The following is a 26,149-nucleotide window of genomic DNA, read 5'->3' on the forward strand; positions in this document are numbered from 1 at the left end:
CCACGTGACTTTAAATATAAGAATTTAGTATGCAAGCAGTAAACCATACCTTATGCTGATATAGCACCCTGAGTAAATCAATATTATGCTTCAACTTAAGATTTAACATTTTTATCATCTAGACCTTTTCCTCTTTATGGGGGGGGAAGGTCTAGATGATAAAAATGTTAAATGCAGGGTATATAATTTAATTTTTTAAAAATATATATATTTCCATTTATTTGAGAGAAAGAAAGGGAGTAAGTGTGTGGGCCGGCAGGCAAGAGGAAAGGGAGAGAGAGTCTTAAGCAGACTCTATGCTGAGAGTGGAGAGCCTGAGGCAGGGGTCAATCTCACGACCCTGAGATCATGACCTGAGCTGAAACCAAGTCAGATGCTTAACCGACTGACTGTGCTACCCAGGCACCTTGGATATGTAATTTTAAAAAAATTTTTTTAAGATTTTATTTATTTATAATTTGACAGACAGATCACAAGTAGGCAGAGAGAGAGGAGGAAGCAGAATCTCTGCTGAGCAGAGAGCCCAATGCGGGGCTTAATCCCAGGGCCCCAGGATCATGACATGAGCCTAAGGCAGAGGCTCAACCCACTGAGCCACTCAAGCACCCCTCTTTGGATTTCTAAAGATTTAATATATCGGAGGGTACAGAATAGAGGGGAGGAGAGGGTGTGTAATGGACAGACACTGAGATAAATAATGAGGAAGTCCTGACGATACAATACAAACTATTCAGAGCACAGGAAACTGGGGGCGTTTATTGAGGGGCAATTAAATTATTACACAAGGTTTTAAAAAGACCTTTATTTTCATTATCAGAAATTAGGTTTATCAAAGAAAATTTAGAAAAATATAGATGAAGTAGAATAAAATAGGGGCACCTTGGTGTCTCAGTCAGTTAGGCATCTGCCTTCAGCTCAGGTCATGATCCCAAGGTCCTGGGATCAAGTCCCGCATCAGGCTCCCTGCTCAGCAAGAAGTCTGCTTCTCCCTCTACCCTTCTCCCCTGCTTGTGCTCTCTCTCTCTCCCAAACAAATAAATAAAATCTTTTTTTTTTTTTTTTTTAAGGAATAAAATAAGATATCCAAGAGGCTAATGGAAAGGTGTTTGACATCATTACCCATCAGGGAACTGCAAGTTAAAACCGTAAGAGATATCCTTACATACCCACCAGAATGGATAACATTTAAAAGACTAGTGATTATAAATATGAGCAAGGAGTAAAGCAGTCACACACAACTACTTTGGAAAATGACACGGCAGTATCTATTGAAGCTAAACCCTCACTCCTGAGTATATACTCAAAAGAAGTCAGTGCATGTTTACCAAGACATATATAAGAATACTCTCTGTAGCTTTTTCATAGTACTCGAAACCAAGAAAACAAACCAAAAAACTCAAAATGTCTACTATCCGGAGAATAAAATACATTAGTCATAACAACAAAACAAACAAACCTAAAAACATACAGATATATTTAATACATGCACATATCTCAGAGATATTATGTTAACTGAAGAAGACACACACTCAGAAGAAGAATATATGCTACATGATCCCACTTAAACAAGGCTCAAGAAAAGGCAAAACTAATTGATGGTGACAGAATCATGACAGGGAACAAGGGTGAGATGGATACTGTCTGGTAAGGGGTATAAGGATGAACATTCTGGTACTAAAAAAGTTCTACACCTTGATATGGGTGGTTAGTAAAACATACATACTTTTATTTTTTTTTTTTTTAAAGATTTTATTTATTTATTTGACAGACAGAGATCACACGTAGGCAGAGAGGCAGGCAGAGAGAGAGAGAGAAGCAGGCTCCCCACTGAGCAGAGAGCCCGATGCGGGGCTCGATCCCAGGACCCTGGGATCATGACCTGAGCTGAAGGCAGAGGCTTTAACCCACTGAGCCACCCAGGCGCCCCTTTATTTTACTTTTTTATTGCGTTCTAAAATATATTGACTAAAGTATGTAAAGTAAAGTAAGTTTAAAACATACATACTTTTAAACTTACTTTACTTTACATACTTTAGTCAATATATTTTAGAACGCAATAAAAAAGTAAAATAAAGGGGCGCCTGGGTGGCTCAGTGGGTTAAAGCCTCTGCCTTCAGCTCAGGTCATGATCCCAGGGTCCTGGGATCGAGCCCCGCATCGGGCTCTCTGCTCAGTGGGGAGCCTGCTTCTCTCTCTCTCTCTGCCTGCCTCTCTGCCTACGTGTGATCTCTGTCTGTCAAATAAATAAATAAAATCTTAAAAAAAAAAAAAGTAAAATAAAAATCAACATACAGCAAACTGAGCCTGTTTTACTTAAGAATGAGGATCTTCCTCTGTAAAAGAGGAGATGCTTACAGTACTGAGATTAACACATATCAAATTCAGTCAGTCTCTTGCCTCAAATGGTACAAACTGTTATGACTTCACTTAAGGGCCCAGGGAGCTTCATAACTGTATTTGTGACCTTTAAGATACTGTTAGAGGAAAAAATAACCATATGATTAATACATCAGGAATATTCTTCTTGGAGCAGCACTGATTTAGAAGACTACGTTTACTTCTTTCTGGATCCCTTCAAGTACTTTATGTCATATTTACGTAGTTGTAATATTACAAAATTACTGATTTACAATTTAGTGAATAAACTTATTGACAAAACATGAAAGAATCTGTTCCAGAATAGAAAAAAAGTAACTATGAAGTTGGCAACATAAAGTAATTATATATCTAGTAGAAATTAGGAGGTGAAAGAGATAAAGATGAATGACAACAAAGAGGCATCAATTTCTTCACCTTTCACTATATATATCAGTATATAAGATATACTGCTTATAGTTAACAGAACAGGAAATAAGTATTAAACAGCAATTTAAGTTATATTATCTAATTTAAAACAACTTTTGCACATATGTAATATCCATTCTATAAGCCATTTAGAAGAGAATTTAAAACTAAAAGTAGTAATAATGGTTTGAGAAGAGTCATTTCAGAGAATGGATGTGACATCTACTTTGTACTGAATGTAGAGAAGTATCTCACATCCTATGTAATAAGGATGGATCAAAGAGTGTTTATGAAAAAAACTTAAAAAGTAAATAAATAAAAATAAAACAATTTATTTTTCAAAAGAAAAATTTCTGCCTGTTTCAGACAGGTGGGAAATTAGCTAGTAGAGCTATGTATTACCTATACCATGATCCTAAGATTCATTTTTTAAAAATTTTATGTATCATTAAAGCTCAAAGTAAAAGCATCTGGCGTAATTTTGCTAGAAGTAACAATTAGTTCCTGTCATCAACTCTGCCTGTTTCTAAAAACTCCATATATGAAAATAAATCATAAAATTTTTTAACAATATCTCAGAGGATGCTGAAATGAGAACACTATTAATTCCAGATGTGTGTGATTAGTCAAAGTGAGACTAAATAGTATTACTTGAAGGTATTTAAAGACTTAATAGATACAAGTTTACCTTTATCACCCCTTATTAATAGAAAAATTATATATAGAAGAAATCTATACCCTAAAACAACTATATTTAAAAAATAACCAAGTGGTAAGATGAATAAAAATAGATGAATATTTATTTGGTCTCAAGTGATAAATATAGAGAAATGATTTTCATTAGTCTCATGAAGACAACAAAGACAAATCTTCGGATAAAGAAAAATTCTCAAAGTATCCAGTTAACCTCCTAACTGTGGAAGTATAACTATATGAGACCACTATGTAGAGGAGACCCACTCAGCCAAACATCCTTGATGGTATAGCACATATCCATCACTAAAGTTATACAATGATGAACATGCTTATAAAAGCAGAAGAGAATAATATATTTCCAGTTACTTATTCAAGGATACACACATATTACATACTCAATGCTAAGGAATAAAAAAATGAATCTATGACATAACTAATGTTATGCATTTTAAGATCACACATCCTGAATGGAAATAAGCATTTAGTGAACATAAATAGGAGACCTGGGGTCATACAGCGTATGGTCTAAGAATGAAAACGGATACAGATACAGGCAATTACAAAAATGTATAGAAAAGGAAATACAGGGGAGTTAAGGAGTGCATAGGATTTCTGCCCAAACCAAAATGCAAATCTTTTTTTTTTTTTTAAGATTTTATTTATTTATTTGAGAAAGACTGAGAGAGCATGAGAGAGGAAAAGGTCAAAGGGAGAAGTAGACTCCCCATGGAGCTGGGAGCCCTATGTGGGCTCAATCCTGGGACTCCAGGATCATGACTCAAGCCAAAGGCAGTCACTTAACCAACTGAGCCATCCAGGCGCCCCCAAAATGCAAATCTACACTAAGACCTGAATAATGACTAAGAGGATGAGTAGGATAACAAAACTGAACAGCAAAATATGAAGAGAGTATTGCATGTGAAGTCAAGAGACCTTAGAAAAAAAGTAAAGTCAAACCAAATCAAATGCAAATAAAATGCATAGTATTTTCAAGAAGCCAAGTTTTACACTGTTAGAAAAGAGAATGTGAGAAAAGTTGAGATGAAGTTGCACAGGTAAGCAATACAGAATGGAAATGAAGAACTGAAAGGTGATGAAACAACTTAAGGGAATCATTTAAGAATCAGTCACAGACTGCTAGCTAAGAGAAGCTGAAGGCTGGATCAGGTTAATGAAGTAGGAACTGAGGGAAATGGATGGATTTAGGATGAATTAGATGCGGAAATGACAGAATGTGGTGTATGGATCACTCTGGGAAATGTAGGAGAAAAATCAATCCGGGATAGCATCAGGTTTCTAATTTAGACAGTCTTTAACACCCAGTGGTACCATTTCTTAATACTGAGCAGCCAGAAGAATGAATTTGGTGGTGGTGGTAGGAGAAATGGATAAGGCAAAGCCTGAGGAATGTATGTATGAAGAGGCCTGATAGGCAGTGGGATATAAGGGTTCCAAGCTCAGAAGAGAGAGTTGACCTAGACACACAAATGTGGATCCACTGTATGATTTTAAGTAGAGTGTCTAAAGTGAGAAGAAACCTAGAACCCCAAGGAGCAATATTTTAGGAAGATGCAGAAAAAGATGATTTGGCAAAGTCAACTGCAGTAGATCTGGAATAGGCCTAGGGAGGTGGCCTTGGGAGTTGGGATCTGGGTAAAGAGAATTTTACTGGAAATGAATACATCAGGAAAATGAAAGGCTATGACAATGGTTCTCAAACGTAAGCCTACATCAGAATGACACCAGGAGAGCTTGTTCAGACTGCTGGACACCATCTCCAGAGTTTCTGATTCAGTAAGTCTGGATCTGGGCCTAGAATGTGCATTTTTAACAAGTTCCTAGGTAATGCTGATGCTGCTGATAGGGGGATCACACTCTAAGTACCACAGGGTTATGGTATAGAATAACAGACTATACATGCGGACACTGAAACCACACTGGCTGACAGCAAACCCTGGGAGAAAGACAGTGAGTGAAGTGTTAACACTATAATTAAGTGGGAGTAACCCAAGAAGTCGAGCGAATAAAAGCAAAAATGCCTACAGCATAGCTGGGTAACACAAGACTCAAGGATATACATGGATTTTAACCTGAAGTAGAGAAACTAAGGGCTTAAGACAATAACTCTGCCTCCTGACCATAAGGTATACAGGGGTAAAAAAACTAGTTTCAATTTGACAAGATTACAGGAGAATGTGTGTTCAAGTAAGAATGTGGTTTCAGACTCAATTCAAGTTCCAAGTGAGCTGAATTAAAATTAAAACAAGAAACTATTTTTTAACTTATCAAATTTAAAATTTAAAAATGATAATACCACAACTGTGAAGGAGTCTATTTTTTTCATACTAAGAAAAAAGCTGTTAGGCATATTCAGTTATTAAGACTAAACACTTAAAAAAAATTCTCATTTAACTAGCTAAACTCTTAATTCTAAAATTATTTATTTTTTGTTTTGTTTTTGCTACATATTTATTTTCCCATAAATCATCTATATTCTCCACAAATCTTAAAATTTACATAAAAGTTATTGTGTATAATTTTTGACTCAAAAACCATAATCATTTTATTTTATTTTTATTTCTTTTCAGCGTAACAGTATTGTTTTTGCACCACGCCCAGTGCTTCATGCAATACGTGCCCTCCCTACTACCCACCACCTGGTTCCCCAACCTCCCACCCCCCGCCCCTTCAAAACAAAATTATTTATTTATAAGGAAGAAAATGGAAGACATAAACCAACAGTATACAACTATATAAGGTGAAAAATAAAAATCCCTCCTCCTAATCCCCAAGCCCTAGCTGATTGACTGTTATCAGTATTGAAATGCTCTTATAAGTATTCTCCAGGTTTTCTGTAAATGTGCCAGGCTGCCTATCTAAAGATCACAAGAAACCCCAGAGGAAACATACAAAGAAAGCCACATCTAGATATATCACAGTTGAACTGTCTTAAACTAAAGACACAACAAATCTTAAAAAGTAGCAAAGAGGGAACAATTAAGATTAACAGCTAACTTATCTGAAACAATGAACGCAGTAGAATGACATATTCAAAGTGATACTAGTGCGTGAAAGTCCAAAGAGCATATAAACTTGTAGAAATTGTCAAACTGCATTACAAAAAGGTTGCAACAATTTGTATTCTCTACTGTACTATATTCTCATATTACATATTACCAAACTGTTAATTCTTACCAATCCAAAATGCAGAAACAAAAAACACAATTTTTTAAAACTGGAGTATCAAATTCTGATTTACCTTATGGAAATGTTTACATAATGTTTCTTAGCATTCAAAATTTTTTTTAAAATTTATTTTAAAGATTGTACTTATTTGGCAGAGAGAGAGAGAGCACAAGCCAGCATTTGCACAAGCAGGAGCAGCAGCAGAGGGAGAGGGAGAAGCAGACTCCCCGCTGAGCAAGGGGCCCGATGGGGGACTCAATCCCAGAACCTGGAATCACAACTTGAGCCAAAGGCAGACACATAACCAACTGAGCCACCCTGGTACCCTCAAATTTCTTTCACCGTGAATTGCTTTCCATAGGATTATCTTCTTCTTGATTTGTAAGAGACCTTACGATATTAACCACATTCATTTTATGTGTTGAAAATATTTACTCCATTTCCCCTCAAAAAATGTCATAAATTTTCATAAACTCATAGCCACATCTTCCTATCCAAATGCCTCCCCATTCTAAACTATCCTCCACTTTACCAAAGTTGTATTTTTTTTTTAAGGTTTATTTATTTTCAGTAATCTCTATACCCAACATGGGGCTTGACCCCATGAAGAGCCACAGGCTCTTCTCACTGAGCCAGACTGGTGCCCCAACCCCTATCAAATACATTGTATCTAAACAACTTCTATGATGAAACTGATAAACTGTCAAGGTCCTTTTAGCCTCATCTCTAATACAATGCCACTCTCTATAGTAGGCACCACAGAACACTTAACAGAGAAAAGCTCATGAAATATTAAAAAAAAACTGGTATTCTTTCTTTAAGCAGTGTTACCCTCTACTCCCACAATCTAAATTTTTACCTCATTTATAATACTCCTTAAACTCTTCAGGTGGGGAGTGCCTAGGTGGCTCAGTTGGTTAATCATCTGCCTTTGGCTCAAGTCATGATGCTGGAATCCTGGGACAGAGCCTGATGCACTGGGCTTCCTGCCTCTGACCCTCCCCCTGTTCCTCTCTCTCTCAACTAGTAAAATCTTAAAACAAACAAACAAACAAAAAAACCCTCTTCAGGTGGAGTAACTTGTTTCTTTCTACTGTACTTTATACATGCCTCTATATATAAAACTTAAATTCTGCATTTTACTATTATGTACCTCTTGGCAGAAGGAAACATCTTAATGCTCCCAAGTAAATGTTTGTGTAATGGATAAAAAGATACAGTGACCTATACTGATTAAATGTATTGATAAAACTCATGTATTGATGAAAGAACACAAGGAATCAAAGTATCAGATGATAAGATACAGACAACTGGAAGGATGTATCAAGATGATACATAACTTATTTTTGCTAGCTTAAAACAGTAACGGAAAAAAACACTGAAAGAAACAGTATTAACATAGAGCTAACATAGAGCTAACAACATAGAGCTAACAACAAGCAATAGTAAGTATGTTTTAGTAAACCAAAAGTAGGTTGAGATTAATAAATGGGAATCTGTGAGCTTTATAAACTGTACTGATTAAGTCAATTTAAGGCTTTATAGGTAGTATAGGAAATTTGCTCATTGAAGTCCATGGCTGTTTTTACTTTTATTACCTTCAAATCCCAGTGCTTAAATACAGACAAACCTTTCCGTATAGGCAATTATCCAGTACTAACTCCGTAATTTGTTTGCAGATAGTTCAGGCCCTCAATCTGTTTATCTTCCTAAAGTGAAGTCAATTAGGTAGCCTGAGGCTATGAAACCGCACTGATTCAAGACTTAACCCAGGATATCACCACAGGTTCAGCACTAAAATCTATGCTTATTTCTTCAAGTTTCTTTTTCCCTTCCTCAGAGAACCTTTCACAAGAGCAGTTAGCCAACAACTTCCAGATGCAGTGCCTTTGGAAATAGTGTTCCAGATGAGGCCATATTTCCCCTGTGTAGCTCCAGGATTAGGGTCCAGCCATTTCTTCTTACTGAGGCATTCATCTACAGTCAATTCCCTGTGTTGCCTGGAATTCCCCACAGAGCTTCCAGAGTCTCTCATAGCTGACCCATAGTTGGGAGTCTCTTCTTACTGAATCCTTCTTCCTTCTCTGTCTCTTTTAACAGGTGTCATACCTGAATTATAGTGTGTCTACTCCTTTCTCGTTAAGCTGCACAGATGATATCCCACAACAAATCTTCTTCCCTTTTACCTCTATCTTGGCATCTGCTTCTCAAAGGACCTCAACTGACATAGCAATATACCCTACTCTCCACTTCCAAGGTCTACTAAAATCTGGCCACCATATACTGCCCAGTATTTTGCGCTATGTTTACAAGAATAGTGTCTGGGCATTTAATTAGTAAGTTAGAAACAAGCTTTTATACTACAAAGGAGTGTAGATTAGAAAGTTTCTTCAGACTAAAAATTCTACCTCTTCTGAGGTTTGAGCAAAAATTAATTTGGTTTAACCAACTAACCAATATTCAACATGCATAATCTATCAAAAATACTTACATAACTGTGTTGTCATCCACTAAGATATCACAACCATGAGCAGGACACGAAATAGTCTGAAAAAGATTGAAATTTAAACTATGTCTTCATTCAACAAATATTTACTGAATGCTTACCATTGCCAGGCACTTCAGTAGGTTGAGAATACCTTAACATTTATAGGATCTTAATCGTCTCCTTTCTATTAAAGGAAATAGGTATGTGTGTTTATCACAAGGTAACTAGAACTGCTAACCTGAATAATTGGTTTTTCAATATAAAACTTAAAAGGCAGAAGCAAGATACCTGACAGAACTGCTCAACAAATTTAGCCCGATACATACACACATCTTAATGCTGCTGAGAAACATTACCTGAACTGTATCTTTAAGTGGACTGCCACATTGTAAATAGAAAAAAAAAAAAAAAAAAAAAAGCCTTAGTTATCTTTTAGTCTTATACAGAAAAAAGTTCCCCATGCAACTCATAATCAAGGATGCTTCACCTGTTTATATTTCTGAAGGGTCTAAACACTGCAGGAAATACAACAAAAACTAAAAATTAAATTGGCATCTTTACCTGTCCCATGCCTTCCTCCATTATTTTGGTAGTTAAATATTCGCTCCAGCACTGCATACAAAACTTATGTCCACATTCAAGGCCAGTGAAATACTGCAACAAAAATAATACATGGACTTTTAAAAGACATTATCAGAAAAATCACTATACATAGTGATTCAGTCTCTATTAGGTCACATTTCTCATTCTGACAAGACTAGCTGGGCTCCTAAAATAAACTTCTTGGTGGTGAAACTTAGACATGCAAATATAATTAACACAAAATAACCTAATTAATGAGCAATACATCTACAGTAGATATTTATAATTTTTAGGAAAGGCAGACAAGTTCGTATTAAATATAAGAATATGTCATGTACCAATAAGCATATGAAAAGATGCTCAAAATCGTTAGCTATCAGAGAAATGTAAATCAAAACCACAATAAGACAGGACTTCGCTCACTAGGACTACTATATTCAAAAAGATAGTAACAAGTGTTGGTAAGGATGTGGAGAAATTAGAACCCTCATACACTGCTGGTAGGAATGTAAAATAGTACAGGTACTTTGAAAAACACTGTGGCAGTTTCTCATATAATTAAACATAGAGTTACTCATGATCTAGCAATTCCACTCCTAGGTATATGCTCAAAAGAAATGAAAACATAGCTCCAAACAAAAACTTGTATACAAATACTCATAGCAGTATTATCCATAGTAGCCCCAAAGTAGACACAACCTAAATGTCCACGGACTGACGAATGGATAAACAAAATGTGGAATATCCATATGAAAGAATATTATTCAGGCATAAAGAGGACTGAAGTATTGATACATACTATAATGCAGATGAGCCTTGAAAACATTATGCTAAATGAAAGAAGCCAGCCACAAAAGATTACATATTGTTTGATTTCCACTTATAGGAAAGGTCCAACAGGCAAATTCATAGAGAAAGTAAATTATGGTTGCCTAGGGTTGAGTGGCTTGGGGGATGGGGATGGGTAAGGGGTAGTGACTATAGGAGACGAGATTTCTTTTCGGGATTATGAAAATGTTCTAAAATTTACTATGGTAATGATTGCACAATTCTGTGACTATACTAAAAACACTTTAAATAAGTGAATCGTATCATATGTGAATTATCTCTCAAAGCTGTGTTTAAAAATGATACACAAACACAGACTTCTGAGTTGCATGAAATGTAGCTTACCTAGATAATCAATAAAATCTTATGGAAACCAAAAGATTTATTCAGATAGCTAAGAATAATAGTAACATTTGGTCTAATCTTGTATTACCTACATGATATGAAATACTACTAATTTGATGGATAGTTAAATGGAGTCTATTATATTCTATAATATACAAATAATAGTCACTAGTTTCAACTAAGTATATTTTACAATGTTTACTCTAAATTATTTTTAAATGAATAGGTAATACAGACTCATGGTTAAAAACAACTATTTAATATCATGAGTTTAGGGTGCCTAGGTGGCTCAGTGGGTTAAAACCTCTGCCTCCGGCTTGGGTCATGATCCCAGGGTCCTGATCGAGCCCTCAGTCCGGCTTTCTGCTCAGCAGGGAGCCTGGTTCCCTTCCTCTCTCTCTGCCTGCCTCTCTGCCTACCTATGATCTCTGCCTATCAAATAAATAAATAAAATATAAAAAAAAATAGCACGAGTTTATACTGAAAAAATAAGTCTCCCTTTCAAAAAAAAATTTTTTTTTAAATTTATTTATTTGACCGAGACACACAAAGCGAGAGAGGGCACAGGAGCAGGGGAGTGGGAGAGGGAGAAGCAGGCTTCCTACTGAGCCGTAGGTGGGGCTTGATCCCAGGACCCTGGGACCTGAGCCACTCAGGTACCCCATCAAAAAAAAAATTTTTTTTAAGATTTTATTTATTTGACAGAGAGTGAGAGAGTGCACAAGCAGTGGGAGCAGCAGAGGGAGAGGGACAAGGAGGTTCTCTGCTGAGCACAGAGCCTGACATGGGGTTTGATGTCAGGTCTCTGGGATCATGACGTGAGCCAAAGGTAGACTCTTAACCGACCAAGCCACCAAGGCACCCCTGAAAAATAAGTCTCCTTTATCCCCATCCTTGTCCTCTACTTCAGGGAAGTAATCCCTATTTCAATATCTTACATATTCTGCCAGAGATGTTCTAACATACACAGCTACACACACATAGTAAGAGCAGTACACATTCTCACCTTGGTTAATTATTATATAATAGATTTCTCACATTGTTCTACATTAGTACACATGGGTCCACCTCTTTTTACAGTCTGTGTGAAGGTACCATAATTTATCTAAACAGTCCACCATTACTATGCTACTGTACTGGCTATATATACATCATTGTGATCATGCAAATGCATCTTGGGACAAACTGGTACAAGTGATATTATAACAGGCATACATTTACACTTTAATTGATTATTACCAAGGTTCATTCAAAGAGGATGTAGCAATTTATACTGTTCAAGAGAACCTGGCTTCCCAACAACCCTGCCAACATAGTATATTAGCAAACGTCTTGATCTTTGCCAATCTAACAGGTAAAATGAAGTTAAATCCATTAGTTTTGATCTTAGTTTATTTTATGGGTGAAGTTTAAACATCTGAAAGAAGATTAAAGACTATATATTTCTTTTTCTGAGCACTCTTTTCATCTATTTTGCCCATTTTTCCATTGGGTTTATTTTTTTCCTTAGTGATTTAATGGCAGGGATTTTTACCTATTTAGAAAACTGGCCATTTATAAGCACAGAAAATATTTTCTGTTTCAATCTGAATGCTCACATTTTGTTGCCATGAAGAAGCTCTCTACTTCTATGTAGCAAAGTCTATTAGTTTTAAAATTTCCAGCATCTAAATTAACTAACTTTAATGTAAAGACTTAGGAAGGAATTTAAGATTCTAGTCGAGATGGCAACCAAGTTGTTCCAATACCATTTACTGAATTCACTTTATTTGAAATGCCCTCTTCTACAATACACCAAATTCCCCTCACATATATCTGACTCCATCTTATTCTACTGCACTGATTATTCTTGTATTTGGTAGGACTAGTTCCTCTTTACTCTCATCAGTCTAGTTTTCTTTTTCAATATTTTACTATTATTCTACCTCTTCAAATACTCAAGCTGTCTTTTTATTTCCTTTAGTATTTAAAGTTTTCTTCATAATAGATCTTTCACACTTCTTGCCAAGTTTATTTCTAGCTCTTTTATTCTTTTTGTGGCTCATATTAAGTGGTACTTTTATTCCATTCCATTTTCTAGCTGTTACTTGAAAAATGCTCATGAAATTTCTGATGTTGCTTATGACATTCAGATACAAATAGTAAGGATACAAAATTCTACACTATAGCACATCAACTATATAAAGAATGCCCAGAAGCAGACATGGAAAAAAATGTATCCAAATCCTAAGACTAGTCTTATGAACAAAATGACATGGAAAACATTTACCCAGTTTAAAATGTGGTGCTAGTCAGATTGACAAGGATTCTAACTCACTCATAGAACAAGTGAAGATGAGTATTTTGGGAATCAATATTCCATTAAAAACAACAACAACAACAAACAAAACTAGGAAACAAAAGAATCTATTCTCATTACCCCCAGTTGGCAAAGGAGATCTGGCACAAACTTGTTGTCAGATCACCAGTGGAGAGCATCTGATTTTCAAGGATATAATGGGAAGGAGCATTCTGTATAAGATAATTATAGCAGCGTAAAAGATCAACAATTCTAAAATGTTTTATTCATAACTTAAAAACACATATACATCCTCATGTGCTTGTTTTTTTCCAAATATGAGTACTTGATATTGAGAGATTAGAGGTCACAATGGTTACCAAGTGAGCATTGCAAGAAACATCTCTACCTTTGAAACTTCTAGATCAGTGATCATTATAAGAAAAAAACCAAAGCTTTTTAAAGGTCTCTTTTCCAATAATTCTAATTAGGTAACATTACCAAACAAGATAAACTAGAAAAATAAATAACACATGCATGTCTAAAGATAAATCAAAAACTAAGCTCTGGTACAAACACATTCATTGTGCTCAAGAGTGGCATTATTATCATGGACTTATCTAGGTATCACTATCTGGTTCCACTTCCCTTTCCATCCTCCTCCATTCACATACCTATTCCTTTACTAGTTTGTGCTTACCTACTTGGGTCCCTAACTCAAGGGATAAGATTATAATCAACATACTTATTCATAAATAAATCTGACACAGAATATACTAAAAATACATGAAATATTACTTAAAACAGAAATTAATGGTCCTTTTAAAATAGAAATGAAAGCATAAACACTCTTACAGGGTTCATTTATCCCTGTAATATCAAACAGCAGTAAGAACATTAAGAAATATCTCTCCTCCATCAGAAGTTGCTCATATAATACCTAAAGTTAAAGCCATTTTGTTTATAAAAACTGAATAACCAGGGCATCAGTTCCCTCATCCATAAAATGGAATGAGTTAAGCAGGGTTGGACTTAGATTCCCAGCACAACGATTCAGAGGTGCCTAAGGGGTGAGGTATGGGAGGGTGGACTATCCTCACAATCTTCAAAGTTGCATTTATGTAACATGTCTGATTATTAGAATATACAAAATTATTTACTTCATAAGAAGGGAGATATCACAGCCCTAACTATATTCCCTAGTGAAGTGGGGGTGTTAGCAATGCTAGATCTTATGCTTTAATTCAAAACAACCTTATTATACAGGAATGACTGTTGCCAGGGCTAAGAAACCCTTGAATTGGCCTCAACACAGGGATGTGGGGGTGTGTATGTGGGAATTTATAAACTTTAAAAGTGCACCAAATTCTCAGGAAATTGTTTTTTAAAGAAGAGATCACCCATAATAGTTAATTTCGAAGTGCTACAAACTAGCTATCAAAGCATTTATTTAAAAAACTTTTTTGCATATGGCACTGTATAAAGCCAAAGCTGCTTTCTGGGAGCATAAAGGTATTGGAGATATACATAATAAAAGGCAAGTATCAGTGTTTGAAGAGAATGGTGGAAATTGAAACATGGGAACTGTACAACAGAGGTTTAAAAAAAAAATCACTCATCCAATTAAAGCTTTGAGTCTCAGATGACATTTATTTGCAGAACTGAGAAGTTTAAAATTATCTTTCTCTATTAGTCTAAACACCATGAGAAAAGAAGTCCTAATTTTATCACACTGTATTTTTCATAGTGCTTGGCACAGTTTCCGTAACTTTTAACTTACTTTCCAACCCATGTTGCTGTTTGCTTTCTTGTCCTGTCATTCACATAGCCAAACGTCCTTTAAAGAGCAATTTGTTCATCTTTAGTGCCTCCATTTCCTTTCCCATCTTCAAGTCAATGATTCTTCAGCCCACACAGTATGGTTTCTCATCTTACCATACTACTTAAATTAACTTTCCAATATCATCAGTAATCTTCATGTTGTTAATTCCAAATTCACTTTTCAAGTCTTTGAAGTTTTTTTGCAATGTTTTTATCATTCTTGGAGGTACATTCTCTTCCTCTGGTTTCTACACTGCTCTATTTTCCTGGTTCACCTAACTGCCACACTTTCGGAGGTTATTTCACAAGTCAGTTTTTGTGGGAGATTCCCCCCAGCCGAAAACTGGGTTAGATGTCTCTCTCCAACATGTTCCCACAGTATCATGACCTGTCAAAGTGTTTACCTTTCCTTCTGAACATGTCATTTTATTTATCTCTTATCTACCCAACTAACCTGTAAATTATCAGAAGCAGGCATATATGTTTTTATTCTCCCTTGTGTTTCTAACACTTAAATAGTGCCTGGTGCATTGAATAAACGAATAAATGAATAGTAGGTACTCTATCATTAGTTAAAAGTGCAAGCAAAATTTACAATGCAAATCTCCAGTCATGATTTTTCATTTTAATTTGTTAAAACTGTTAGACAAAACCAAGGGCACTGAGAAAGTTATAGGGGATATTTGTAGGCAGCTAGCTTCAGTACTCAAATTACATTTAAGATTTAAACAAGGGAGGAGCTGGTTATAGAGCAGGAAGAGAAATGACAGGGAATAAGGAAACCCGGTATAATCTGGGACAAAATTCTTTGGGTCTCAGTATTACGTCACAGAAACTTTAATGAACTACAGAAATATCACCTGGCAAGAAGAATTTGTTAAAGACAGACAATAAAATGGTCAAACATGAATTTAATTATTTTTAATAGAAATGCTGATTTTTTTTTTTTAAATACTCAACCTAAGACTACTAGACTGATTTAAAGGAGGGAACTTATACAATTCTCAGCATAGGAGGCATATGAAAGAATATCTTACTCATTTGAAAGATATAAATAATTCAGACCCAGTGACATTTAATAATTACACAAAAACAAATAGCATCAGGGCTATAAGCAAAATTTGAGAGTTTGGAAATTCAACTCAACACTTTACCTACAAAATTATTTTAATTCATTGTTTTATTTCTCTAGGAGTACTTAATTAACTTTCTTTGAAAACCTCTTTTCTAAGCACTTGGACAAGCACGTGAACAAGTCAGTTCCCTTCAAATGGGCCTCTACAGAGATACTATATATATAAACTTCTAAGAAAAACAATGAAAAACCTTCAGTGTGTTAAAATATACAATACTGGTGACAAAGACTTTGTATATAGTAATTACCAGAAAGAGGTGCTTAACTATTAAAGCAGAGAATATAAATAAGATAGTTACTATTATAGAATTAAGCTATTTCTTAGGTATCTTAAAACATCTTAAAGAGGTGAATTCCAAGTGACTAAACACATTATGTCACAAATAGTATTTTCTTATAGTTACTAATAAAGTAAGGCCTTCATAGGAAGATTATGTTTAAGTCTAAAATTCTTTACTAGATTGCCTAAATTCAATAGGGCTTAAGGGGGATACTTTCAATCACTTAACTAGTCCCAGCGTCTCCTGCAACGCTGTCACCACTTGCTATATTTAAAATCTTTATAAGTGAAACTCTTCTGTTATGAAAAATGTTGAAAGCTCCCTAGCAAAATACTGTTAAAGACATTTTATTAGTGTTTTGGATATTTATTTTAATTAGCAATAATCGCGCCTCGGATAAACCTCATTGGCTACGATACTGCCACTGCGCAAAGCTTGGATATTTATTTTAAAATGTTAGTTTAAATCTATCTTATTCTGGATGGAAAATAATTCTATTCACTGCCTACCTATTAAACAATTCTCCCATGATAATAAAATAAACTCAGAATAGATTTAGGTGTGTAATGACAAGCTGCTGCTTTAAAAAGCAATCAGGGGAGGAGGGGGAAAGAATAAGCTCTATTCTTTGTCCTCCTTTCCTTTATCCTTAATATTCTGATAGGCTACTGTTTTACTATAATACAATCCCAGACTCCCAGATCTTCCTTTGTTTAAGTAATTTAAATTGATTTACCCTCTGAAACAGAGAGTCAGTGCTAGCCTTAAACTACCAGATACTCACCGAGTTAGGGTAGTTCAAGTAGCAGATCTGACAAGGCATATCCTGTGCTGATGACCTTGTATTCATCTGGCGTGTTCGAGACTTTTTACTTGGATTAATTACATGACACTCAGCAAAGAGCTTCTCCAGGTTTCCATCAAAGTACCTGCATTATTTAAACAGAAAGGATGAGAGCCCAGCAATAGCACACTGTTAGAGCTCTCCAAAAACCTGATTTCTATAGGGAACAGCAATGAACTGTATTAAAATAAACCCAGATCATAACATTTTTGGCTCAGAAGAAAGGAGGTGTATGGCTACAAACTGTAGCAAAACAGAGGGTGTGTGTGTGTGTGTGTGTGTGTGTGTGTGTCAAAGCAGATTAAGTTTTTTGTTACTATTTTGGTATTTTTTTACTTTGTTTTTATCCTGAGAAGCTAAGCTATTAGTATTTGAACAGTACTACAACTAAAACTTAAGAATGAAAGTTGTACTATCTCTACAGGTACCTTAAGGAAGGGTAATGGTATTTTAAAAGGCTAGGCTAATATTTTATACAAATGATTTTATTAATAATTTTAGTTATACCAGCTTAAATATATTAGCAAGTAAACTACCTACAAGCATTTCTTACCCTACAAATACCTTACATGTGTCTCATTTTACAAAACAAATTTCATTTCTAAACATTTTTAAAAATAATTTTTAATTTACTAGCAAAGAGGAGGAAAGAGGAAACAAAGTGTATCTTAAAATGTTCTTATATCAAATAATCTATATACTTAGCTTTTTAATTTTTTTAAAAGATTATTTATTTGACAGAGATCACAAGTAGGCAGAGAGGCAGGCAGAGAGGGGAGGGGGAAGCAGGCTCCCTGCTGAGCAGAGAGCCCGAGGACGTGGGGCTCAATCCCAGGACTCTGAGATCATGACCTGAGCTTCTAAAGGCAGAGTAGGTTTAACCCACTGAGCCACCCAGGTGCCCCTATACTTAGCTTTTCATAAAATGTTTCTAAATGTACAGAAGTAGTTCACTAAGACATTAAGAGCATGGTATGCTGCGTACTATCCATAGAGTTTCAACTGAACTTCAAATTTCTTGACAGTGGCAAATACTAAGCACAGTATTTCCCATTAATCCAGATGAGACATGGTTGCTGGCTTCCCAAAATATCATAATAGAATATAAAAAACAGAGGGAATGTAGAGAATATTTAGAATAAAGGGAAAAGCAACAGAGAAAAAAACTTTGAATCTGTGAATCAGTAAACTAACAAAAATATTAATGAAAAATCTGGTCAATTACTTTTTAGCCTAGAAAGCCTAGGTTTCAATAACTGCAATGTTCTTTGCATACAAACAAGAGGTTCTCAAGTTAAAAAATAAGTGATACTCAAAGGGGATTTCCAATTATTTTTAATTCAGGTCTTGTTCAGGTTTTGTGTCAAAGCACTTACTGTACCTACAGGAAAATCACTCAGATGAGAAAAAATCACATCACTCTCCCAAAACTAATAAATATCTCTTTATAAATAATGACAGAATGTTTCAATGAAATGATCAAATCATTAATCAAAATGTCAGTACATTATAAAAGGGGAACGCAAATAAAGTTGTCATTGATGACTCAGCTCATTAAAATATATAGAGAAAATCAAATGCTTTCCTCCTAATTATCCCTCAGAAAAGCTAAGATGTCGTTTTATTTAAAAAGTAGAAAGTATATTAAGCTAACATTAAATATGAACAGGCAAAGCAATTAAAGACCTTGTTTTTAGAAAAGATATTCTTGCTCAAAAGAGACAAACTTCTGCCATCCAAATTTGACTACATGAAATTAGTAACTCCTAATACTTTGGTGATCATTCTAGACACCATTCTATGCATACACAGCCAAAGAGACATGTGTCTGTAATTTCATCTAAATAGTATTTACTCCAGATTTATAACTTCCAGTAAACAATATGTTAAGATATTTTTGTCAATGAACATTAGTTTTCATCATTGCATAATATCCCACTGTAGGTATGTACTATAGACTTAAGTACTGACTTTATGTTTAGTGAAAATAAGTTAGGTTTCAGTATTTCCAAGCCTTACACTAAGGGACATTTAGATGTGCCACACATAAATAATTCTAGATGAAAATCCAGGCCCATCTGACTGGGGGAAAGTATCTAGACTTAATTTGCATTTCTTTGTTAGTGAGGCTCAATACATTTTTCTGTGAAGTTCTTACTATTACTTTATGAGTTCAGTATGACAAGAGAAAGTGTAACTCTTTGTCTCATGGACTAATTTCTCGGCGCCCCCCCACCCCCCCCGCCACCCCAGTTTCTAATTTGCCCTCAACCTTGTTTAATGATGTTTAACTGCCACTTTTAATTTTCATGTAGGCATACTGATCATGCAACCCTGTTGTGATTTCTGGATTTCACATTAAGCGTTACAAGATCTCAATATCTATAAAGATTATAAAAATTCATCCAAGATTTATTTAGGCTTAAACGGTTTCCATTAAAACTGCTGAATTCACAAAGAAATTATTTTTGTGTAAATAAGGAATAAAGCTGGGATTCCTTTCATTTTTTTTTTTTAAGATTTTATTTATTTATTAGAGAGAGAGCACAAGCAGAGCAAGCGGCAGGCAGAAGGAGAAGCAGATTCCCCACTGATCAAGAAAAGGAGCCTGATGAGGGACCGAAGAACCCTAGGACTCCGGAAAATAGACCCAAGCCAAGGGCAGCGGCTTCACGGCTTCACATAGGCTTCACTTAGGAGTCCTGGAATTCCATTTCATTTTAATTTAAATGGCTAACCATTTGCTGAAGGGTGTTTCAATTACCCCAAACACTTCCTCCTACCTTTAGGTCTCAGCTTAACCCTCAGTTCCTCCCCACTGCAGCCCCGAAATTAGGTAACGGTTTCCTGTATAACCTCCTAGTGGTACTCTGTACTCCTGCGCAACACTTAATCACATAACCAACTCAGTAATCATCTATGTTTTCTCTGTTGGTGTGTAAACCCCAAAAGGATGACCTAATTATTGCTGTAGCCCCCGTGTCTAGAAGAATCTTATTATAATTCAAAAAAATTTTTAAAGAGTAACTGACTTAGAGTAACTTCTTAAAATAATCCATAGTAACAAATCTGTAAACAAACAAATTTGCTTTAGGCATATTTCAGACTATAATGGGGTTATCAGCAACTTTAGCTACTCTAGAAGCCTACGGAGAACTTTCAAATACTGTAGAGGTAAAGAGAACAGGAAATTTAAGAATCCACTCATATTGTCGGGCACAGTGGGCCTAGAAATCTTTTCCTTTTAAGTTCCATTTTACAAGAAATTTAACATTCTAAAATTTTGTTTTTATTACCTACATGGTCTACCATGACTCTGTAATAGTTATTTGGAAATACTGAAACCTAATTTATTTTCACTAAACATAAAGTCAGTACTTAAGTCTGACTTATCCTAGTTGGTTATCATTTTATGTAATTGTTTCACTAATTACATATATTGTTTTTACATTATATAGCCTTCCTTTCAAGAATGGTAAAAACTGTTTTTTGTTGTTTCTTAACCTGATTACCTAAATACTCAGACATAACTCAAATGCTTACTTTATTTTTTTTTAAATACTTTATTTATTTACTTATTTGACAGAGAGATCACAAGTAGGCAGAGAGGCAGGCAGAGAGAGAGAGAAGAGGAAGCAGGCTCCCTACTGAACAGAGAGCCCGATGTGGGGCTCGATCCCAGAACCCTGGGATCATGACCTGAGCTGAAGGCAGAGGCTTTAACCCACTGAGCCACCCAAGTGCCCCTCAAATGCTTGCTTTTGCCAAAATGTGCCACTGGCACCCCTCCCCCAATATTCTTTATATTGACAGCATCCATTTCCTTCTGGTACCTGTTGTTATTGAAGTCTGTGGTCAAAATAATTTTTTTAAAAGATTTTATTTATTTTACAGAGAGGGATCACAAGTAGACAGAGAAAGTGGGGGGGAGCACGAGCAGAGCGCCTTATGCGGGGCTCGATCCCAGGACCCTGAAATCAAGACCTGAGCGGAAGGCAGAGACTTAACCCACTGAGCCACCCAGGTGCCCCTCAAAATAATTTTTCTAATTTTATAACTAAAATCCTTTTTCAATTGGCATATATATATATATAATTGTTTTCTTTCTTCTTTCTTGAAATTTAGTAGTTCTGTAGGCTTTATCTTAGCATTCAAAATGCCATTCAGACTGTGCCCTGCTGGAATTGTACTCAGTCTTTGTTAACTTGTCCTCCGTGTCTACCATCTGCTAATTCTTTGTCCTTTTCCTGTCTTATGTGTCTCTCTTTTCCATAGTATCTGCTCTGTTTCTTGCTGTTGCCAACGTGGTTTTAAACTGTGTGAGATTATTACTTGTCCCTTTTTCCTTTTCTTAGTTTCATCAGCTTCCTTTTTATCTTGTACGTTATTTTATCTTGTATGTTGTTTTATCAATTCATCTTCGATGCCTCATCTCACAGTCTACATTTATTTTAATTCCCTTAAGGGAACAAAGAAGTTTTTTCTTTCTAATTATGATAATTTTATTAAGGACTACTATGCTCAAGAATATGTGTGGATTCTTAACTTCCATACTTTACCTACTCACTTATCCTCCCTCATGTGAAGCAGGCCAAAATGAAGAGACTAATTCAGTGTGAAGCACTGCTGTCCAGGTATCTAGTTTAACCAGTTAAGACCTATTTCTCTGTGCTTCAGTAACTTAACCAAACAGCTGCAAAGCTTATCGTATGACATTGCTTCCCTCCTTTCCTGCAATTCTTGCCACCTACTCTTTTGAGAAAACCATTCCTTTGATGAAAATGAAAATGGAGTGAAAAGAAAAATAAGAATAGCAGTGTGGTTTTTCCTTCAGTGCAGTCTTTCCTCAGTCAGGGAAGGGTAGAATTAAAGAAACCCCACCTCATCTATCACATGGCCTAGACTTCTCTAGATTACGACTGTTAGAAGGGCAACTGGAGAGGTTTCTTCTCTTTCTAGGGTTTTCTGTTCATTCAACATGTTTGCCAAAACATAGTTAAGCAAGTTGGCACTTAATTAGCCAACTTTCCAGAAGATCTAGATCTTAATTTTTCATTTTACTTGACTTCTAGACAGAAATATACCAAACAATTTTAATGAAATTTTAAGGCACTAACAGTTATGGCCCAAGAACGGTGTGTGATTGTGGGGAAAGGAGACATGGCCGGTAGTGTACATAGATGGCTACTGTCTCTTTTTGAATTCTGAATGACGGTGGCATCACTGTTTGCCACTTCAATACTTAATTTTGTCATTTGGAGTTTATCTTAAAAGCCTCTATGTCTTCACACTTCATAAAAACACCACTGCTGAGTAAGTACTCATTTTCAAAACAGAATCAGAAAAGCAAAAAGATTAAGCTAATTTAAAGTTATACAGTGTGCTTCTCTACTGTATATTCCGAGGCTGTTCAGAGTTCAAGCCTCCTTACAGATTTTATACAGAGATCATAAGTAGGCAAAGAGGCAGGCAGAGAGAGGAGGAAGCAGGCTCCCCGCTGAGCAGAGAGCCCGATGTGGGGCTCGATCCAGGGACCCTGGGATCACGACCTGCGCCGAAGGCAGAGGCTTTAACCCACTGAGCCACCCAGGCGCCCCTCCTTACAGATTTTTAATGTTCCCATTATATATTTATAACAAGTCAATTATCTAATGGTATGTAGTCTGAGAGGGAACAAAAACACAAATATATGAAAATGTATACAAATACACTGTGTCTGTCCATATATAATATGCATGTACACACATTTCTATTTCTAAATAGCCAAATCATTTTTGTTTCAATACTCTTGTGTGGCATTTTATGGATACCAGACTTTAATTTCAAAGGCAACAGAACAGTCACAATTGTCCTTAACTGTGTATACCTTAACTATAGTTCTAATAAAGCACTAAAAAAAGTCTGTGACACCAACATCTCTACGAGGAATTATGATTTCAACTATTCTTTGGGTCCTATTAACCTGCTTCTAATGGTGTAATTTTTCTACTTTTAGAAAAGGTATACTTGGGCAAAAATATCAAAGGAGCAAAGGAACAGTTTAAGTTTGTTTAAATCATATGGATGAATAAAAGCTGCAATTATATTTATGAAAAACAAAAATAATAGGGTATGAAAAGGAGTCTTACTGAAAAGGTTCAGTACAACTGAACCACAGAGTAAAAAATACACCAGGAGAGAAGGCTTTCCCACATGTAAATATTAGTTTCAAAGCTTAATCCTATATTTCATAGAAAGAAGCCAGCAGATGCAGTATAGGAGAGCAGTTAAGCATGCTATTAAATAGTAAAGCCAACAGTTCTTCTCTTCCAGGGAATGCGACTAAAATTCTGGAGCAACAGTTTTCATTTAAAACCCTTAAAACTACTAGACTTTTAAGAAACTGTGTTACTTCGGTAAAAATTTAAATCTAAAAAGGGCTCTTCAAGTAGAATGTGGTTTTTAATGGTATTCTTTCAAAAGGACTAAAGTTAGAATGTAAAATGACTGGTACACATACGAACCTCTACCATGTAAAGTTCAGAATTCCAGAGAACTAAAACTTATGGATAGAAAAGTAAGGACTTAGGGTTAGAAAATCTTTTTTCTAAGAAGACTGGGCCCTCATAAGAAAAAAGATCTAATGAGGACTCACACACGTCTATAAGAACTTGTTTTAACACAAACCTGTACCCCTGGGGCTAATAATGTTATATGTTAAAAAAAAAAAACAACTGTTTTAAACGTTTTGTTGTTTTTCTGTGCTAATATAAAAAATAAGTTTAGTTCTCATTTTAATATTAGTATATTATATGTGGTTTACAGCTAAATAAATATTATTGGTCATGTATTTTTTAAAAATGCTTTTTGAGATTTTAAGACTTTTCTCCTATGAGAAAATCAACCTAATTAAAACAAACAAACAAAATAAAACAAAACAAAAAAACACACATGATCCTGAGCTTGATTACTGCTGAGCAAAGACCACCTGACAAAGAAGCTACTAAACAAGTTGCAGCACAAAAATTTTATTGCATTTAAAAAATTTTTTTTTATTTTTTAAAGATTTTTATTTATTTATCTGACAGAGACAGTGAGAAAGGGAACACAAGCAGAGGAAGTGGGAGAGGGAGAAGCAGGGCTCCCACTGAGCAGGGAGCCTGATGTGGGGCTCGATCCCAAGACCCCAGGATCATGACCTGAGCCGAAGGCACACGCCCAATGACTGAGCCACCCACGCGCCCTGCATATTTAAAAAAAAAAAAAGATTCCATTTTTACATAGTCTCTACACCCAACATGGAGCTTGAACTCACAACCCCAAGATCCAGAGTCACATGTTCTACTGACTGAGCCCGCCAGATTCCCCATTATTATGTAATTTTTTAAAAAAAGTTTTTATTTAAGTTCCAGTTAACATACAGTGTAATATAGTTTAAGGTGTACAATACAGTGATTTAACACTTTCATACAAACCAGGTGTTCATCATAACAGACACTCCTTAGTCCCCATTGCCTATATCACCCATCCCGCCACCTCCCCTCTGGTAACCACCAGTTTGTTCTCTATAGTTAAAAGTCTGTTTCTTGGTTTGCTTCTCTTTTTTCCTTTGCTCCTTTTGTTTCTTAAGCTACACAGTGAAGGTGTAACTTAAGTGAAATCCTATGTAGTTATCTTTCTGTGACTGACTTATACTCTCTAGCTCTACCCATGTTGTTGCAAATGGCAAGGTTTCATTCTTTTTTATCATATGGTATTATTTTTGAGAAACTTTCTGCCTTCATACTTTATACTTTTTGGTTCTGAGCCATGATGAAAGCAAGTATATTAAGAAAAGAATCTCAGTGATACAGATGGAAGATAACTCCTTCTAAGCCTGAATTAGCACAATTGTAACAGAAACACAATAATCTATGTCATCTTCCCAAAAGGTTCCCACCCCATTTTAAAAAATTTCAATATACTAAAGTCAAAAGAACAGTAAATTGAACACCCACATACCCTTCATCCAGCTTTAACCATTATAAACATTTTGCTAATCAAAAGGCTTTTCTGAGAAATACAATTTTATTCCCATACGAATTTTTAAGGTAGATCTGAAACTATGCCAGACATTTTAAGAAGAAACTAATGACTATTCCCCTCACAGGCAGTTATCCATGTTCCCTGGCTTGATCAGGATTATTTCAATTTACCAAATTCTTCTAACCTAAAGCCTCTGAATATTCAAGAACATTACAGTATCCAGAACTTCGTAACGTATGTATACATGTGCATTCTCCACATACACTTCCCCGCACCTGAGGAAAAGCTTCAAAGCTTTTATTATTCTCTCAAAAGAGACTATGGCCCCCAAAATGACAAGGACCAGTATTATTTTCTAAAATGATTTTTTTACTTCAAAGAAAACACAGTGGCTTCTGTGCCCTCTGTCCAAATATGTGAATGCAAGGGAAATGTCTACACCCTCTGCTCTGCTCAATGGTCTTTTCCACTTGCTACACAGGAGCAGCACAACTTAATAAATAAAAGGAACCAAACTACTTGCTTCATGCAATAGTGGATCTGATTCCAATGGGAGAGAAATATGAAAAATGCATACAAAATATTTTAAAATGATATCATTTTATTATTTTGATAATGATGTCTCAATATATTTAATGGGAGTCCTCAGGTAAAATCTAGTTATGCTAAAACTAAGAATAAGGAATCAAAATACAAAACACTATATATTTAATATCCATTTTTACATAGTTCCCTCATATATTAAGTTAACTATATGTGGGAACTGTGTTGGTCAGTCGCTGTGTTAATGGCCATGAAGAGATGGACAGCTACTTCAATATGACATGCTAAGTATACAAGAGGTGGGAGAAGAATGCTAGTTAAGTATAGAAAATAG

At 35.5% G+C, this 26,149-nt stretch overlaps 1 protein-coding gene and 1 non-coding gene across 3 annotated transcripts in view; both read right to left on the reverse strand.

Moving 5' to 3' along the window:
* Window positions 1–26,149, reverse strand: part of ARIH1 (ariadne RBR E3 ubiquitin protein ligase 1) — a 121,938-nt gene that overhangs the window by 31,973 nt on the left and 63,816 nt on the right. For both annotated transcript variants that reach the window (XM_046008163.1, XM_046008161.1), the window contains 3 exons: window positions 17,209–17,353; window positions 9,716–9,808; window positions 9,158–9,213 (listed from right to left, as the gene is read on the reverse strand). In XM_046008163.1, the coding sequence (XP_045864119.1) occupies window positions 9,158–9,213; window positions 9,716–9,808; window positions 17,209–17,353 (294 nt within the window). The remainder of the gene's footprint in view (window positions 1–9,157; window positions 9,214–9,715; window positions 9,809–17,208; window positions 17,354–26,149) is intronic.
* Window positions 16,714–16,860, reverse strand: LOC123945251. The gene has a single exon (XR_006819135.1). It is a non-coding gene; the product is annotated as a U4 spliceosomal RNA (small nuclear RNA).

The sequence above is a fragment of the Meles meles genome, chromosome 6, assembly GCF_922984935.1.
Source record: "Meles meles chromosome 6, mMelMel3.1 paternal haplotype, whole genome shotgun sequence".
Taxonomy (NCBI): Eukaryota; Metazoa; Chordata; class Mammalia; order Carnivora; family Mustelidae; genus Meles; species Meles meles.